The sequence below is a fragment of the Salvelinus namaycush genome, chromosome 29 (genome assembly GCF_016432855.1).
Source record: "Salvelinus namaycush isolate Seneca chromosome 29, SaNama_1.0, whole genome shotgun sequence".
NCBI lineage: Eukaryota > Metazoa > Chordata > Actinopteri > Salmoniformes > Salmonidae > Salvelinus > Salvelinus namaycush.
The window spans coordinates 5,189,306-5,208,431 of NC_052335.1; the positions used below are offsets into that span (position 1 = coordinate 5,189,306).

General features: G+C 42.2%; 1 protein-coding gene across 1 annotated transcript in view; it reads left to right on the plus strand.

The window, feature by feature from the left end:
- The first annotated feature begins 3,635 nt into the window (after positions 1-3,635).
- LOC120023930 (1-phosphatidylinositol 4,5-bisphosphate phosphodiesterase beta-1-like) overlaps positions 3,636-19,126 on the plus strand; it is a 195,230-nt gene continuing 179,739 nt past the window's right edge. The window contains exons 1-2 of the mRNA XM_038968032.1: positions 3,636-3,800; positions 13,868-13,945. Coding sequence (XP_038823960.1) covers positions 3,702-3,800; positions 13,868-13,945 — 177 coding nt within the window. The 5' untranslated portion in view covers positions 3,636-3,701. The remainder of the gene's footprint in view (positions 3,801-13,867; positions 13,946-19,126) is intronic.

Below are 19,126 nucleotides of genomic sequence, written 5' to 3' on the forward strand. Positions count from 1 at the left end.
AAACACAATATGTATTTCTATTAGCTAACCACAATAGCCAAAGACTCAACCGCATATTTTCACCATGTTTCTACCGCATAGGTAGCTATCACAAAACCGACCAAATATAGATATAATTAGTCACTAACCAAGAAACAACTTCATCAGATGACAGTCTTATAACATGTTATACAATAAATTTATGTTTTATTCGAAAATGTGCATATTTGAGGTATAAATCATAGTTTTACATTGCAGCTACCATCAAAAATATCACCAAAGCAGCCAGAATAATTACAGAGAGCAACGTGAAATACCTAAATACTCATCATAAAACATTTATGAAAAATACATGGTGTACAGCAAATGATAGATAAACATCTTGTGAATCCAGCCAATATTTCTGATTTTTTAAGTGTTTTACAGCGAAAACACAATATAGCATTATATTAGCTTACCACAATTGCCAAACACACAACCGCATTTATTCACCGCATAGATAGCATTCGCAAAAACCAGCAAAAGATATAAAATTAATCACTAACCTTGACCAACTTCATCAGATGACAGTCTTATAACATCAGGTTATACAATACACTTATGTTTTGTTCGAAAATGTGCATATTTAGAGCTGCAAACCGTGGTTATACATTGTGAATATGTAGCATCGATTCACCAGAATGTCCGGAGCTATTTTGGACACTCACCTAATCTGACCAAAGAACTCATCATAAACTTTACATAAAAATACTTGTTGTATGTCAAATGAAAGATACACTGGTTCTTAATGCAACCGCCGTGTTAGATTTTTAAAAATAACTTTACCATAACAAACAGCTTGCGTTATTGCGAGACAGCGCCCGCCAAAACGGCAGAGAATAGGAATCAACATTTTCCACAGAAATACGAAATAACATCATAACTTGTTCTTACTTTAGTTGAGCTTCCATCAGAATCTTGTACAAGGAGTCCTAGGTCCAGAATAAATCGTTGTTTGGTTTTAGAATGTCCTTTTCTCCTGTCGAATTAACAACCTTAGCTAGCCATGTGGCGCGAACATGCCCATCTTCTCTTGACGCAAAAACCGGAAAATTCCAAAAGTCCCAATAAACGTTGAATAAACTGATACAACTCGGTTGAAAAAAACTACTTTATGATGTTATTATCACATGTATCAAATAAAATCAGAGCCGAAGATATCCGCCGTGTATACCGAACGCTTTTCAGAAGCCAATGTCGACGTACTTCGCGCACCAGAGAAGACAAAGAAATTTCCAGACCTGTCACTCCAAAAGCTCTTGTTCGGCCTCAGATCAAGCTAGACACCCCATTCCACCTTCCACTGCCTGTTGACATCTAGTGGAAGGCGTATGAAGTGCATGCATATCGATAAATATTAGGCAATTGAATAGGCAGGCCCTGGAACAGAGCATCGTTTTCAGATTTTTCACTTCCTGTATGGAAGTTTGCTGCAAAATTAGTTCTGTTTTACTCACAGATATAATTCAAACAGTTTTAGAAACTTGAGAGTGTTTTCTATCCAATAGTAATAATAATATGCATATTGTACGATCTAGAATAGAGTACAAGGCAGTTTAATTTGGGCACGATTTTTTCCAAAGTGAAAACAGCGCCCCCCTATTGACAAGAAGTTTTTAAACAATGCCACTTCATATAATGTTTACATACCCTACATTACTCATCTCATATGTGTATACTGCACTCTATACCATCTACTGCATCTTGCCATCTTGATGTAATGTATCACTAGCCACTTTAAACAATGCCACTTTTATATGTTTACATACCCTACATTACTCATATCATATGTATATACTGTACTCAATACCATCCACTGCATCTTGCCTATGCCGTTCTACACCATCACTCATTCATATATATTTTTTTAAATGTACATATTCTTATTCATTCCTTTATACTTGTGTGTATAAGGTAATTGTTGTGAAATTGTTAGGTTAGATTACTCGTTGGATATTACTGCATTGTCGGAACTAGAAGCACAAGCATTTCAATACACTCGTATTAACATCTGCTAACCATGTGTATGTGACAAATAAAATTTGATTTGATTTGATTTGAAACTGAGGAAGTGGCAGATCTAGGGGAAGCAATCAATGATGAAGTCCAGGTGAGTCCGATGAAGCGCTGGTGCGTGTAATGATGGTGACAGGTGTGCGTAATGATGAGCAGCCTGGAGACCTCGAGCGCCAGACAGGGGGAGCGGGAGCAGACGTGACAATGAGAACTTATTGCATTGTCTTAAAAGAATTGCATCCACCCTTGGCAATTTGATCTTCTAATAGATTTTCTCTTAAAAGTGAAATGCATACAGTAATCGGAAGCTTTCTCTATATGGTTTCCGACCGCTCGCTATAGATGGTAGACTATTATAGTAGATCTGTATTTTTAATAAGCTGAGTACACTGTAGTTTGCTTGTCTCGTCTGTAAAGCTTCACACCAGACATGACGTGAGGCTGTGGGTTATTCAAATGACCTAACACACAACTGACTTCAAACCCATATTTGTTTGCCCCCAGTACTACTATTTTATAAATAGCTCTTTGAAAGAAGGACTGAAGCCACATGTCTCTCTTCTCTGGGCTGCCATGTCGACTGGTCCCAGAGGTGTGTGTGTGTGTGTGTGTGTGTGTGTGTGTGTGTGTGTGTGTGTGTGTGTGTGTGTGTGTGTGTGTGTGTGTGTGTGTGTGTGTGTGTGTGTGTGTGTGTGTGTGTGTGTGTGTGTGTGTGTGTGTGTGTGTGTGTGTGTGGGTGGTGGGTGTGTGCACACGTGTCAGGATTAATCAATCATTAGTGACATGGGACAGGAAGCCTACACTGTTTCCATTTCAGACAGCTGGTCTGTCCACTGAACACCAAGAGGAACATGGCTGAAGCAGTTTGAATATTGTAACATCCCTTTTTGGACATTTTAGGAAGTAACAGTGCTCTCGCTCTCTCTTTCTCTGTTTGTGTGTGGTTTGTTTTTACTATCCTATTGGGACCAGAAGTCCTCGATAGTAAAACAAGGAACAATTTTGGGACATTTCGTCGGGTACCCACAAGGAAAAAGGCTTTTTAGGCTTCGGGGTTAGGTTTAGGGTTACAATTAGGGTCAGGGGTTAGGTTTAGAGTTAGGGTTAGGTTTAGTTTTATGTTAGGGTTTTGGGGTTAGGGTTGGGGTTACGGGTTAGGTTTAGGGTTAGGGAAAATAGGATTTTGAATGGGAATCAATTGTTTGGTCCCCACAAGGATAGTAGAACGGTACGAGTGTGTGCAGGCCTACTATCCACATTGCCTTGAGCGCAGGGAGGCGCTAGATCACATAGAGCCACGGAACTCGTTCCCCGCATTGACTGTTTTTAAATAGGAGTGCAGACACTCACTCATTCAAAGTCTCTACACCCCCCCCCCCCCCCCCCCCCATCCCTCCCCCCTCTTTCTGAAACTGCATCAGCCGTCATCAGCGGACTTCACCCAGTCCCTCAGCTGAGCCTGCTTTCTCGTCCAACTCGCGTCAGGGAGCTTCAAAGCTGAGACCCGCAACCCCACGCTGGAATGACATACTGCCAACACTAGTGGAGCTTCCATCAGCCTATCGTTCCTCAGCAGAAGGGTCGTTTCGTTTAGGAAAGAAAAAGGAGAAAGCGACTTAAAACCGTTTATTTTGGTTTTTTGTCGGTTGAGGAGAGTAGATGAGTCAATGGCCGGGGCTCAGCCAGGAGTTCACGCGCTGCAGCTCAAGCCGGTGTCCGTGAGCGAGAGCCTGAGAAAGGGCAGCAAATTCATGAAGTGGGATGATGTAAGTCTTATTTTTTTTTTTTGGAGGGGACTGGTTTATCACTGTCTTTTATGTAGCCAATGTTTGTTACACAGTTACCACCGCACTGAAACGGACGTCTTATACATTTGCCACAGTGCAACAGTCTCCACTGCCTGCTTGAGGGAATATCGTTCCACCACTGTTAGACTTTTGGCTACAGAAAGCGCTACAGTTGTGGGTGACAATGTCAAACGCATTCGACATGTCGGTTAAAATGTCACGGGGAGCGCGCGCGTGTGTTTCTGTGCGCAGCCCGCTTTTTCAGATTGAGAACGAGAGGTCATTGCCTTGAATGAACTGCTTTACACAGACACCGGACACAGTAGTGTGCCATTTTAATCACACTCGTTTGCACTTATACATCTCCACATTCATCTCTGTAAGGCTATACCATTGACCGCTAGAAACCTCTTTGAATGAGTGGTCTATTGGTATCATCCGTCACTCTCGCCAGCCGGTAACAGCAACATGACCTTGATTCGAATGTATTGCTCGCCGCTGTCAAGCACCGCTCTGCTACAACATATCGTCTCTGGGTAAGATTAGCCTACAGGAGAAGGCTACTGCAAACCACTCCCCGTAGTCATTTCTAATAGGTAACGTTACAACAACGTGTTTTATTTTAACACAGAATGATCATGTGGAAAGACCACGTTTTATTTTTTTGCCTTTTTAAAAATGTATTGTTACCTTATAGACAGCCTATGCAGCTTAAATAAATAACCTACACTTGTCTTAAGAAGCAATTCATTAATAAGGAAATTTTTGCTGGTTTGCGTTGGAAATGCCACGCACCTGCCCACCTGTGTGATGTTGACTGCTAGCGGGACTGTTGACTGATGCAGAGCCGCGCAAATAAGCAGGAACATTGATTGCACAACGATGACAGTGTGTATGTATTCAGATATTTGGATAGGCATCAGACGCAGTCACTGTTGATAAACTCAACAAGTAGACTAGGCAAAATATGTGGGTGGGTCTTCTTTTTTAAATATTTTTTTACTCATATTCGTTTATAAATGTTATTATGTTTTATGGTCATTGTGAGTCATAAATAGCAATTAAACGAATTCTCTCTCTCTCTCTCTCTCTCCTTTCTCTCTCTGCATGGGGTGGTATGTTGTGAGAAGGGGTGTGAGGTGTGTGTGCTAGCCAGGTTTTTATAGTGTGCAGATGAGGGTGGGGACTTCCATGACCTCTCTCCACACCCCATAGCCTAAGGTCTTTCCTGACACACACACACACACACAGCGCATTCTCACAGTTTTCACATGCACTCCTTCCTTCCTCCCTTCGTCCCCCTTTCCCTCGGTGGAAAGAGTGAAAAATGAAAGAGGGGAGGGAGGGAAGGAGAGAGAGATAATTCAGACATGCGTAAATCATTGAGTGTGTTCTCAATCGAAACCTTTCCCCTGGTGCAACTGTATGTCCGAAGAGAAGTGACACGGTGGTCATGGGAAACCCTGAACATACACAACGAACCCGTGGAGCGAGGAAAGTGCAGTATTGAGACGAGATGGAGACCAAATCCTCTCAGCAGGGTGGAGATGGCATGGAGTGGCCAGAATACAGTTACTTTGATACACTGCCTGATACAAGTGTTGTAGAGCAAGGAGAGAGGGAGAAGGAGAGAGAGAGAGAGAAAATACAAAGAATGAGAGATGGGAAAAGGGGGAGAGAGAAGAGAACAAGAAGGAAAGCATTATTTCTCATACCAAATCCTTTCTGGGGGTTTGAAGATAAATTGCCTCCGTAGACTCTATCTGTCTGTACTGCTAACCACCCAGACATTGTTAGAAAACCCAAGCTAAACAATCGGAACTCAACCCTTTTTGGCCCCATCCCCTTTTCTAGGCAATGGCTAATGGTACAACCCTTAAATCTTCATCAGCAGTAATGGGACGAAATACTGCTGTGACGGGTGAATTCCCAAGGCCACAAAGGCTGTCGCCACTCAGTCTGCCTGCCTCCCTCTGTCCCTTCACTCAAAGGAGAGCTGAGACAAAACCTGTTAACCATCACAATTACTCCGAAATGGGAAGAATTCCTTTAATTATGACAATTTCCTTCCCTAGTGTAAGATTTTGTCCAGAGCTAATTGAGAAAACCTTTTAGCTCTTAGCAGCCGATACTCTGAGATTGTGTGTGAATTCAGACCCAGGAGTAAGAGCCTCTAAGAATTCCATAATGACTCAATGTGTTTGTAGCTGTGGCCAGGGAGAGTGGGGACATAAATATAAACTCAGCAAAAAAAGAAATGTCCTCTCACTGTCAACTGCGTTTATTTTCAGCAAACTTAACATGTGTAAATATTTGTATGAACATAACAAGATTCAACAACTGAGACATAAACTGAACAAGTTCCACAGACATGTGACTAACAGAAATAGAATGTGTCCCTGAACAAAGGGGGGTCAAAATCAAAAGTAACAGTCAGTATCTGGTGTGGCCACCAGCTGCATTAAGTACTACAGGGCATCTCCTATTCATGGACTGCACCAGATTTGACAGTTCTTGCTGTGAGATGTTACCCCACTCCTCCACCAAGGCACCTGCAAGTTCCCGGACATTTCTGGGGGGAACGGCCCTAGCCCTCACCCTCTGATCCAACAGGTCCCAGACGTGCTCAATGGGATTGAGATCCGGGCTCTTCGCTGGCCATGGCAGAAGACTGACATTCCTGTCTTGCATGAAATAATGCACAGAACGAGCAGTATGGCTAGTGGCATTGTCATGCTGGAGGGTCATGTCAGGATGAGCCTGCAGGAAGGGTAACACATGAGGGAGGAATGTCTTCCCTGTAACGCACAGCGTTGAGATTGCCTGCAATGACAAGCTCAGTCCGATGATGCTGTGACACACTGCCCCAGACCATGACGGACCCTCCACCTCAAAATTGATCCCGCTCCAGTGTACAGGCCTCGGTGTAACGCTCATTCCTTCAACGATAAACGCGAACCCGACCATCACCCTAGGTGAGATAAAACCGCGACTCGTCAGTGAAGACCACTTTTTGTCAGTCCTGTCTGGTCCAGCGACGTTGGGTTTGTGCCCATAGTTGTTGGCGGTGATGTCTGATGAGGATCTGCCTTACAACAGGCCTACAAGCCCTCAGTCCAGCCTCTCCCAGCCTATTGCGGACAGTCTGAGCACTGATGGAGGGATTGTGCGTTCCTGGTGTAACTCAGGCAGTTGTTGTTGCCATCCTGTCCCGCAGGTGTGATGTTCGAATGTACCGATCCTGTGCAGGTCTGCCACTGCGAGGACGATCAGCTGTCTGTCCTGTCTCCCTGTAGCGCTGTCTTAGGCGTCTCACAATGCGGACATTGCAATTTATTGCCCTGGCCACATCTGCAGTCCACACATGCCTCCTTGCAGCATGCCTAAGGCACGTTCACGCAAATGAGCATGGGCATCTTTCTTTTGGTGTTTTTCAGAGTCAGTAGAAAGGCCTCTTTGGTGCCCTAAGTTTTCATAACTGTGACCTTAGTTGCCTACCATTTACATTTACATTTAAGTCATTTAGCAGACGCTCTTATCCAGAGCGACTTACAAATTGGTGCATTCACCTTATGATATCCAGTGGAACAACCACTTTACAATAGTACATCTAACTCATCTAACTACCGTGTGTAAGCTGTTAGTGTCTTAACGACCGTTCCACGGGTGCATGTTCATTAATTTTTTTGCATGGGAAACAGTGTTTAAACCCTTTACAATGAAGATCTGTGAAGTTATTTGGATTTTTACGAATTATCTTTGAAAGACAGGGTTCTGTTTCTTTTGCTGAGTTTATAAAATCATATTTTTTCAATCAAAGTAATTTTTTTGTTGTTGTTTGAAATGGCTTGAGTTGCATAAAATGGAACATAACGTTGCAGATAAAGTTTGGAATGACAATTCTTTTTGTACAACATCTAAAGACCTGTATCACTATACTGAGAGTGTTGCCGTTTCTAAAAGTACGTTTTAGGGTGTTTTTGGAGCTTATGTTTATCATGTTTTATTTAGAGCCCAACCGATATGGGATTTTTGGGACCGATTACCAATATATCTGCTAATATATTATTTTTGTTCAGGTGGAATGAAAAACTTATTTTTTTTTACCCAAATTGTGCTCAAAGGACTAAATTATCATTTCTTAACTGCATATTAAAATGAACATTATTTGCGAACTTTTTATTTGTGGTTTACATGATAACCAACAAAAAGCAACGATATCCTCTATAAATATGTAAGTAAATACAAAACACTTGTTTAGTTTACCTTCTTAGGTACAACTATTTCTGTAAAATGTTCATATCGGCCGATAATATGGGTCAACCAATGTATCGGTCGTGCTCTAGTTTTATTCACGCCCGGACACTGCAGAACTAGCACGAGGAAGTCTATCGCTGGTTGGTGTAAGTTTCTCAAAACCAAGTGATATCTAGAGGTCGACCGATTAATCGGAGTGGCCGATTAATTTGGGCCAATTTCAAGTTTTCATAACAATCGGCAATCGGCATTTTTGGACACCGATTGTGGCCAATTACATTGCACTCCACGAGGAGACTGCGTGGCAGGCTGACTACCTGTTACACGAGTGCAGCAATAAGCCAAGGTAAGTTGCTAGCTAGCATTAAACTTATCTTATAAAAAACAATCAATCTTAACATAATCACTAGTTAACTACAGATGGTTGATGATATTACTAGTTTATCTAGCTTGTCCTGCGTTGCATATAATTGATGCGGTGCCTGTTAATTTCTCATCGAATCACAGCCTACTTCGCCAAACGGGTGATGATTTAACAAGCGCATTCGCGAAAAAAGCACTGTCGTTGCACCAATGTGTACCTAACCATAAACATCAATGCCTTTCTTTAAAATCAATACACAAGTATATATTTTTAAACCTGCATATTTAGTTAATATTGCCTGCTAACATGAATTTCTTTTAACTAGGGAAATTGTGTCACTTCTCTTGCGTTCCGTGCAAGCAGAGTCAGGGTATACAGTGGGGCAAAAAAGTATTTAGTCAGCCACCAATTGTGCAAGTTCCCCCACTTAAAAAGATGAGAGAGGCCTGTAATTTTCATCATAGGTACACTTCAACTATGACAGACAAAATGATAAAAAAAAATCCAGAAAATCACATTGTACGATTTTTAATGAATTTATTTGCAAATTATGGTGGAAAATAAGTATTTGGTCAATAACAAAAGTTTCTCAATACTTTGTTATATACCCTTTGTTGGCAATGACAGAGGTCAAACGTTTTCTGTAAGTCTTCACAAGGTTTTCACACACTGTTGCTGGTATTTTGGCCCATTCCTCCATGCAGATCTCTTCTAGAGCAGTGATGTTTTGGGGCTGTTGCTGGGCAACACGGACTTTCAACTCCCTCCAAATATTTTCTATGGGGTTGAGATCTGGAGACTGGCTAGGCCACTCTAGGACCTTGAAATGCTTCTTACGAAGCCACTCCTTCGTTGCCCGGGCGGTGTGTTTGGGATCATTGTCATGCTGAAAGACCCAGCCACGTTTCATCTTCAATGCCCTTGCTGATGGAAGGAGGTTTTCACTCAAAATCTCACGATACATGGCCCCATTCTTTCCTTTACACGGATCAGTCGTCCTGGTCCCTTTGCAGAAAAACAGCCCCAAAGCATGATGTTTCCACCCCCATGCTTCACAGTAGGTATGGTGTTCTTTGGATGCAACTCAGCATTCTTTGTCCTCCAAACACGACGAGTTGAGTTTTTACCAAAAAGTTCTATTTTGGTTTCATCTTGCGTGGAGCCCCAGATCGAGGGAGATTATCAGTGGTCTTGTATGTCTTCCATTTCCTAATAATTGCTCCCACAGTTGATTTCTTCAAACCAAGCTGCTTACCTATTGCAGATTCAGTCTTCCCAGCCTGGTGCAGGTCTACAATTTTGTTTCTGGTGTCCTTTGACAGCTCTTTGGTCTTGGCCATAGTGGAGTTTGGAGTGTGACTGTTTGAGGTTGTGGACAGGTGTCTTTTATACTGATAACAAGTTCAAACAGGTGCCATTAATACAGGTAACGAGTGGAGGACAGAGGAGCCTCTTAAAGAAGAAGTTACAGGTCTGTGAGAGCCAGAAATCTTGCTTGTTTGTAGGTGACCAAATACTTATTTTCCACCATAATTTGCAAATAAATTCATTAAAAATCCTACAATGTGATTTTCTGGATTGTTTTTTCTCATTTTGTCTGTCATAGTTGAAGTGTACCTATGATGAAAATTACAGGCCTCTCTCGTCTTTTTAAGTGGGAGAACTTGCACAATTGGTGGCTGACTAAATACTTTTTTGCCCCACTGTATGCAGCAGTTTTGTCCGCCTGGCTCGTTGCGAACTGTGTGAATACCATTTCTTCCTAACAAAGACCGTAATTAATTTGCCAGAATTGTACAAATTATGACATAACATTGAAGGTTGTGCAATGTAACAAGAATATTTAGACTTATGGATGCCACCTGTAAGATCAAATACGTAACGGTTCCGTATTTCACTGAAAGAATAAACGTTTTGTTTTCGAAATGATAGTTTCCGGATTTGACCATATTAATGACCTAAGGCTCGTATTTCTGTTTGTTATTATGTTATAATTAAGTCTATGATTTGATATTTGATAGAGCAGTCTGACTGAGCGGTGGTAGGTAGCAGCATGCTTGTAAGCATTCATTCAAACAGCACTTTCGTGCATTTGCTAGCAGCTCTTTGCTGTGCTTCAAGCATTGAGCTGTTTATGACTTCAAGCCTATCAACTCCCGAGATTAGGCTGGTGTAACCGATGTGAAATGGCTAGCTAGTTAGCGGGGTGCGCGCTAATAGCGTTTCAATCGGTGACGTCACTCGCTCTGAGACCTTGAAGTAGTTGTTCCACTTGCTCTGCTTTTGTGGAGCGATGGGTAACGATGCTTCGAGGGTGGCTGTTGTCGATGTGTTCCTGGTTCGAGCCAAGGTAGGGGCGAGGAGAGGGACGGAAGCTATACTGTTACACTGGCAATACTATAGTGCCTATAAGAACATCCAATAGTCAAAGGTATATAAAATACAAATGGCATAGAGAGAAATAGTCCAATAATTCCTATAATAACTACAACCTAAAACCTCTCACCTGGGAATATTGAAGACTCATGTTAAAAGGAACCACCAGCTTTCATATGTTCTGAGCAAGGAACTTAAACGTTAGCTTTTTTACATAGCACATATTACACTTTTACTTTACTCTCCAACACTTTGTTTTTGCATTATTTAAACCAAATTGAACATGTTTCATTATTTATTTGAGACTAAATAGATTTTATTGATGTATTATATTAAGTTAAAATAAGTGTTCATTCAGTATTGTTGTAATTGTCATTATTACAAATATATATATAAAAATTGGCCGATTAATCGGTAGCGTCTTTTTTTGGTCCTCCAATAATCGGTATCGGTATCGGCGTTGAAAAATCATAATCGGTCGACCTCTAGTGATATCGCCCAGAAAGTGTATGTATATATAAAAGTGTATATATAATATCCCATTTACATCAAAAATAGAGATTTGGTTGAAAAAATATATCTACTTATCCTTTAAGGGGAGGAGAATCTGGTCCAAATGGCTGTTTTCACATCGTTACGCAGATTGTACTGGCTACCAGCCATTTTTAGATCTCTCAGTCCAATATACAACATCATCCATGAAATCTGTGAAGTTTAGGACTAAAAGTTGTAGCATTCTGCTGACTACAAACACATAGCCATGCCCAGACTTAATTTGTGTCATTATTGTCATCGTAATACCAGTACTCGATATATTGCATCTTTCATCTGATTTATCATGAGTCATGGCATGCTATTCATGTGTGTAAGTTGACCATTTGCGATGTTCTTTTCTCTTTCTTTCTTTCTTTCTCTCGATTTCTCTCGATTTCTCTCTCTCACACTCCTCTGTCTATATGGAATAGAGTAGGATCGATACGATTGCAATCAATTCTGTTTAGAGCGGTCAGCGGGTACATCAGGTAACACCAGTTCAGGTTACCCTGTTACAGGTGACCAGAACCCAATGACGATCTCTCACCCGCCAACCCTCTGTTTCCAGTCAGACAGCTATAGGCCGTAGAAATCTTATAAATACTAGACCTCTTGGGCCAGTTTCCCAGATCCAGACTAAACCTACTCCTGGACTAAAAAGGGATTCGCCATTGAATATGCTTTTTAGTCCAGGACTAGTAACTGACCCCTAGTAACTAAGACAGTCCTTATTTAAAATAAATCACAAGGGAGATACAGTATATACACTGAACAAAAAGATAAACATGTTTCATGAGCTGGAATAAATGACCCCAGAAATTTTCCATATGCACAAAAAGCTTATTTCTCTCAAATTGTCTGCACAAATTTGTTTACATCCCTGTTTAGTGAGCATTTCTCCTTTGCCAAGATAATCCATCCACCTGACAGGTGTGGCATATCAAGAAGCTGATTAAACAGCATCGTCATCACACAGGTGAATTTATGCAAACCGTCAGAAACGGTCTCAGGGCAGCTCATCTGTGCGCTCGTTGTCCTCACCAGGGTCTTGACCTGACTGCAGTTCGGCGTTGTAACCAACATCGGTGGGCAAATGCTCAACTTCGATGGCCACAGGCACGCTGGAGAAGTGTGCACTTTACGGATGAATCCCGATTTCAACTGTACCGGGCAGATGGCCGAGCGGTTTGCTGATGTGCCCCATGGTGGCAGTGGGGTTATGGTATGGGGAGGCGTAAGCTACGGACAATGAACACAATTGCATTTTATCGATGGCAATTTGAATTCACAGAGATATCATGACGAGATCCCGAGGCCCATTATCTTGCCATTCATCCGCCGCCATCACCTCATACTCACCAGACATGTCACCCATTGAGCATGTTTGGGATGCTCTGGATCGACGTGTACGACAGTGTGTTCCAGTTCCCGCCAATATCCAGCAACTTTGCACAGCCATTGAAGAGGACAGGGACAACAATCACAATCAACAGCCTGATCAACTCTATGCGAAGGAAATGTGTCGCGCTGCATGAGGCAAATGGTGGTCACACCAGATACTGACTGGTCTTCTAATCCACTCCCCTACCTTTTTTTAAGGGAGCTGTGACCAACAGATGCATATCTGTATTCCCAGTCGTGGGAAATCCATAGATTTGGACCTGTTTTGACTGATTTCCTGATTTCCTCATAACTCAGTAAAATCTTTGATATTGTTCGCATGTTGTATTTCTATTTTTCGTCAGTGTATGTAATCTGCCCCCTAACATGATGTCATAGCACGCATACAACCTTCAACATAGTGACCAGCATACAGTAGTAGACCTACACCATTTTAAAAGTGCGGCTGTGGACTCAAAAGCAGTGCACTATACAGGGAATAGGGGTGCCATTTGTGAAGCTGACCTTGTCTTAGACACTTTTTTTGAGAATCGATCATGTCTGATTCTCTGATGCAGCATGGGCGATATCTTGGAAATCCTTTTTGAAGAGTCCCAGCTTCACAGTGTGTCCAATTGTACTGTATGTATTCCTGTATGATTCATCAGGCCTAGGACAGGCAGACAGGAAGACAGGCAGACAGGAAGATCAGTCAGTGTGTTCAGCTGAGTGCTGTGCTGGGCTGGCAACTATGGACAGAAACGCCACAGCTTTTTATAGAAGCAGCCAACAGTATCTGCCTTTGCTACGGTGTGTAAAGACGGCCCTGGGCTGGGACTGTTACTCTGTGTGTGTGTGTGTGGTGACATAATGCCTTGGTGTTGTCCTTTTGTAGGATGGTGTCTGAAAGACAATAGCATACGCGGCAGCTTTCTCCTGTTTCAATACATACACATAATGCAGCTCTCTCCTGTTTCAATCAAAGCCCGCTGTTTTAAGCACAGCGGAACGGAAGCAGCTCTCTGTCGCATTCAATCACGCAACAAAATGATACACACACTTTAACCACATGTGCTCTCCGTTCAGCACACACGTTTCTATCTCTCACAAATGGAATGCTTTCCTCTCTCAACAGGACTCCACTACGGTGACCCCTGTGACCTTACGAGTCGACCCCCAGGGCTACTTCCTGTACTGGACTGACCAGAACAAGGTAAGAACAAATATATTACACAGAAGAAGATAATAACAAAGGCATTTCACACATTGAAGATAATAACCAACGGTTACACTTTTGGTGACATCCCATTTCCTTTTCAGAGTCAAGAGAACTTTGGTTGAACCAGGAAACAGTTGTTAATTTGTAAAGGCAGACATGTTAGAGATACTCTTCATTTATGGAAATACCTTTAGAAGGAATTGGGTTGTCCATAGTGTAGCACTGAGAGATAACGTTGCTCTATGAAACTGTAGACGCGGCATTCCAGCACCACTCCTAAAATACTACCCTAAGCAGGTGAGGCAGGACATACTTACAGATCAGTGGTCAATGTCCTGCTCAGGGTGGGTTTTGTTGGGGTAGAACTGGAGTTGACAGCTACTCCCTGTCCCCACTTCCCCTCATAATCAACAACAACAACAACAACAACAACAACACACAAGTCACGAGCAGTATATTGTTTGAGTGGCTCTTGGCAGTCGATGCTAGACTCATACTAGCTTTACCTTCTTACTGCAATCCTATGTGGGATGTGATCTGAGCTGACATTTACACAGGCAGCTATCCCTAGAAACCACCAGGGTCACATCTTTCCTTACTACAAGAACCAGTCAGAGGAGAGGGGAAAATATATAGCCACTATCCCCTAAGAGCGGAGGCTATTAGTAAAGAGAGCAGGGAAAGACCAGAGGTGTGTGTGTGTGTGTGGGGGGGGGTTGCATGGAGGTGGCGTCTCAGTCAGCAGTTCTGTCCCTGACCAGGTCTGGTGGTATAGTGAAATACCTCCATCTGTTCCAACACAAAATCAATGGCTCTAACTCTGACTGGCTCTGCTGAGGCACACACACACACACACACACACACACACACACACACACACACACACACACACACACACACACACACACACACACACACACACACACACACACACACACACACACACACACACACACACCTCCAGACACGTAGATAATATAAAGCCAGCAAGTCATCACTTCTGCCCTCTGCAGTATATAAATACAGACAGCTTGCTACTGGCCCTGATTTACACTTATCACATAATTACCTTTGGTTCGAAGTACATTATTGTACCCTTGCAATTTGTACCTTAAAATAGACAATAGTGTACCTTAGGGGACAAGATAGTAAAGGTACAAAAGCGTACCTTTGGAAAAGGTACACATTTGCCTTTTTAGGGTACCACCACAGGGACAAAGCAGCTTGTTCCTTTTAAGTGGCAAAAATGTAGCTCTAAAAAGGTTTTTGGCTGTTGTTCAACACTGCAGGGTGTAATGCCTTATTTGCATATTTCCCAGGGTGCCTTTCAAGTGAATTTTAGTTACCAGTACCACCCATGACTGTGTTTGCTAGTGACAGAGTCATGGTTGTTCCATTCAAAGTCCTTCAGGTCTATAACCTTCACCTAGTGAGTGCCTAAGTTAATATTTTATATTTGAACTTAAACTCTTTATGACAATACATGACATACTGTAGGTCATAAGGCCATACTTTGACAGCCTAGTTTCCCCCCGAACACAATGGTCTGAAACTCCTGGGTTGCAGGCCACATCAGGCAAGTCACGTTATGCTGGCTTTCAAAGTGATATGTAATTTCTATTGGAATCCAGACAGATTTAGGATTTCCAAACATGTTAATCACCTGCAATCTGCATTTAGATGTATGTTACTTATCTCAAAATGTGCGTTATTTATCTTTGCGTAGCATAAGATCAATCAATCAATGAGCATGCAAAAACACACGTATATATATTTTTGTTTCAACCTGCAGTAGGACATACTGGGAAATATGATAGTGATGGGTGTGGTTTTTGAGAGTGTGTGATGACTGTACCTTTATATTCAAAATATTGTGAACAAAAATGTACCATTATACTAGATTATCTGCATGGTACCAAACAGTACCATGTGAGATTATATGTGTACCTTTGAAGGTAAATTGTGTGTTTTTTAAATATTTTTGTATCCCCGACAACAATACTGTACCCTAACCGTACCATTTTTTTCTGAGAGTGTACTATCAACAAACTATATTTCTCCCTAACACAGAGCATCTACCTGTAGGAACACAGAGGTGTGTGTCTGAAAGAGGATGTGTATTTGTACAGTATGTGTGTGTACATGCCTGCACATCCAGTATATGCAGTGTTAACGTACTGTTACAATGTGTATTTGTGAAGTATGGGTGGGGGGGGGGGATCGATACAGTAGAGTATTGTGACGCAATATTCTTTTGATTATCGATTCTACAGATTTTTTATTAAAATCTGTATTTCTCCTCTTATACTTTGGCCTCAATCTTCTTTTTAAAAGGTGAGACGACATGTTTTCAGCTCTTTTATTTCCATGACTGATCAAAAGTTGTTTTTACTATGGCTCTCTCTTGTCCCTCTGCAGCAGACAGACAGTATAGGGAAATATGTCTGGAACAGCGAATCGCAATGCAATAGCTGTGTCGAATTGCAATCGTGATGCATATAGAATCGTAACACATATTGTATAGAAACTTAAGTATGGTGATAGTATCTGATGTGAGGTCCATGCCTTGGTTTTGAAGGTGTGTGCTTTATGTATTTCTTCCATACCGTGATAAACGTACCGTTACAAGCTGTTGCACTAGTAGTAGCCCACGTCCTTACACATGTGTGTGTGTGCGTGCGTGCGTGCAACATCATGGTGGCCTGCAGAGCTTGAGCATTCCTTACATACCTCAGAAGAAGAGAAGCAGTGGACAGATCGTGCCTCTATAGCTGTTACACACACACACACACACACACACACACACACACACACACACACAGCTTATTGTAGTATTTACTCAGCAGACCATGTGTGTGGGGGAGCGTGCATGCGTGCATACATTTTTTATAAAAGCCTGTCTCACGAGCACAGTCACGATTGCCTCTATTTGTGTCACTTAGATGAAGTCTTACAGGGAGATTGTCAGGCAGTTTAGTTTAAAGGGGCTTACGTTTTTCTTTCAGTGGTGGTAGTTGTCCAGGTGTTTGTATGTGGTTGAGTGGCATCAAGACATCTGGCCGGAACTATTCAATGCAATGTTTCAGTGCAAAACTGAAGAACGTGCCCAAATCCTCAAACCGCTCAGTGAGAGAGATCTTGGCACTGAGTCATGGCACTGTGTGCCTGCTGTGTGCGTGCGTGTGTGTGTGTGCATGTGTGTGTCTGTGCATGCATGCGTGTGTGTGAATGAGTCCAGCATCCCAGCATCTGTGTCTCTCTGCCATGTTGTATTCTTAAACAGACCGCCGGTATGTAAACTAACGCGGTCATAATACTGAGATGTTAGTGTGTGTGTCTCTTGTTTTATGTCCCCGTGTGTACTCCCTCAACCCGACCAGACCTAATCCGCACCCCTCAGAATCACGTACATGCACAAATGTGTACACACACACACACACACACACACACACACACACACACACACACACACACACACACACACACACGCACAGAAAACAAACACCACCAGGCCAAAAGTTCAGTCATCACTCATCACCGATATTGTCGTAACAGAGGATTAACATGACACACACCTCTGTACGCTACGGCCAATGTTGTTGGCTAGTTTACATATCCCTGTTGTTCCATAGGCAGTGTCATGGCAACTAGAGAACAGCCTATCTCAGTCATTATCAGCGCACAGCACATTTGACTATAGAGTTTACATATGGTGTGTGACACACTGACACACACACCCACACACACATTCCTTCACTGCCCAACAAGCAGCAGGTGCCTCTGTGAAGGGTATAAATAAAGTCTTCTCCCATTGGTAGAGAGCGCTTCTCAGGAAAGCGTTGGGTAATCTGGAGTGTTTGATGGACCTCACCAAATGAACAGCCATTTGGTCTAGTTGCCATGGTAGCCTTGAAATGCCAGGTGCAGTCGTCTCTTGTTCCGTCTTCACATTTTCTATGAGCTGCTTTTGTTATCGATCTCATCTGATGTTTGCGCTCCATTCAGGTTATTTGAGCTGTGTGTGTCCGTGCGTATTGTGCACGCATTCGTGCGTGCGCGTGTGCATGCATGTGTGTTTGTGCATGTGCGTGCGCGTGCGTGTGTTGTGAAGGAGGGTAAGGTCAGGGAGAAGGGTGGAAGGTTTCTCAAGGGACACTCCAGTTTCAGATCTCAGCCTCTCTCACTAAATGGCATGTCTCTCAGTTACAGTTGGTGGTGAGGCAAAGATTGTTTTGTGCATAGTATAGTTGCACGACATAGATTTGAATAGAGTATTATAGAACTGAATAGAATAAGAAATGTGTAAATGAGTTACCCTTCAGCTTATTGTAGTATTTGCGACTGTGCTCATCTACAGCTTGGGAAGGCAGCTAATCTCTGCAAGAGTAGCCTTTTTGCCTTTCAGTAAGTGTTGTTGTGGATATAGTCTGGATAGGGTAATTCTAGTTAAGTGCTACCTGTCTACCTAGCTTCCTACTTTATCATTGCTTTGAACTGCTGAATGCTCAATACTTGTGGCTGTGAAGTGTTGGAACATTGACTTGGACTGGTTTCAGGTCCATTTGTGACTGATGGTTGTGTCTGTTGGAGGGGGTCGTTTTCGTCACCTCCGCTAGGCAATCAGCAATTATAGGGCTGTAAAATAACTGTTTTATTTGTTCATGTTTTTCATTTTTTCGATCTCAAAATTACGTTTTTAATAGAAAAATAACTTAATTGGACGTTCTAAGTCCACGATAATGCTTAGACCACATCAAGAGACCACTTTTGAGGTCTTTGAAACATTTGAGAAATGTAGATTTTTTTAAAGTTACCCTTTAATTCCAGTGCATCTACCAGAAGATTTTTCATTAGCATCATCGCTAACGGCTACACAAAGTGTTAGATGCGCACACTGCACATGACGGGGAATTCTCTTTGCCTCTTCAGAAATTTGGAGGAAATACCAATCACTGGTGCAGTCTGTTCATGTCTTATGATAAACCTGGGAACATTTATTTATTTGATTCCCTACTAAGTTCAATAAATGTTACGATATTGTTGAAATCCATTTTAATGTCTGGATTCCATGATTCCGTCCGCGTTATCCGCATTGCGGATTTTATAGGGCCCTACAATTAGTGTTAGTACTTTAGTCTCTCCCAGTTTTTCAGTGGCTACAGTAAGCTGCAGTCT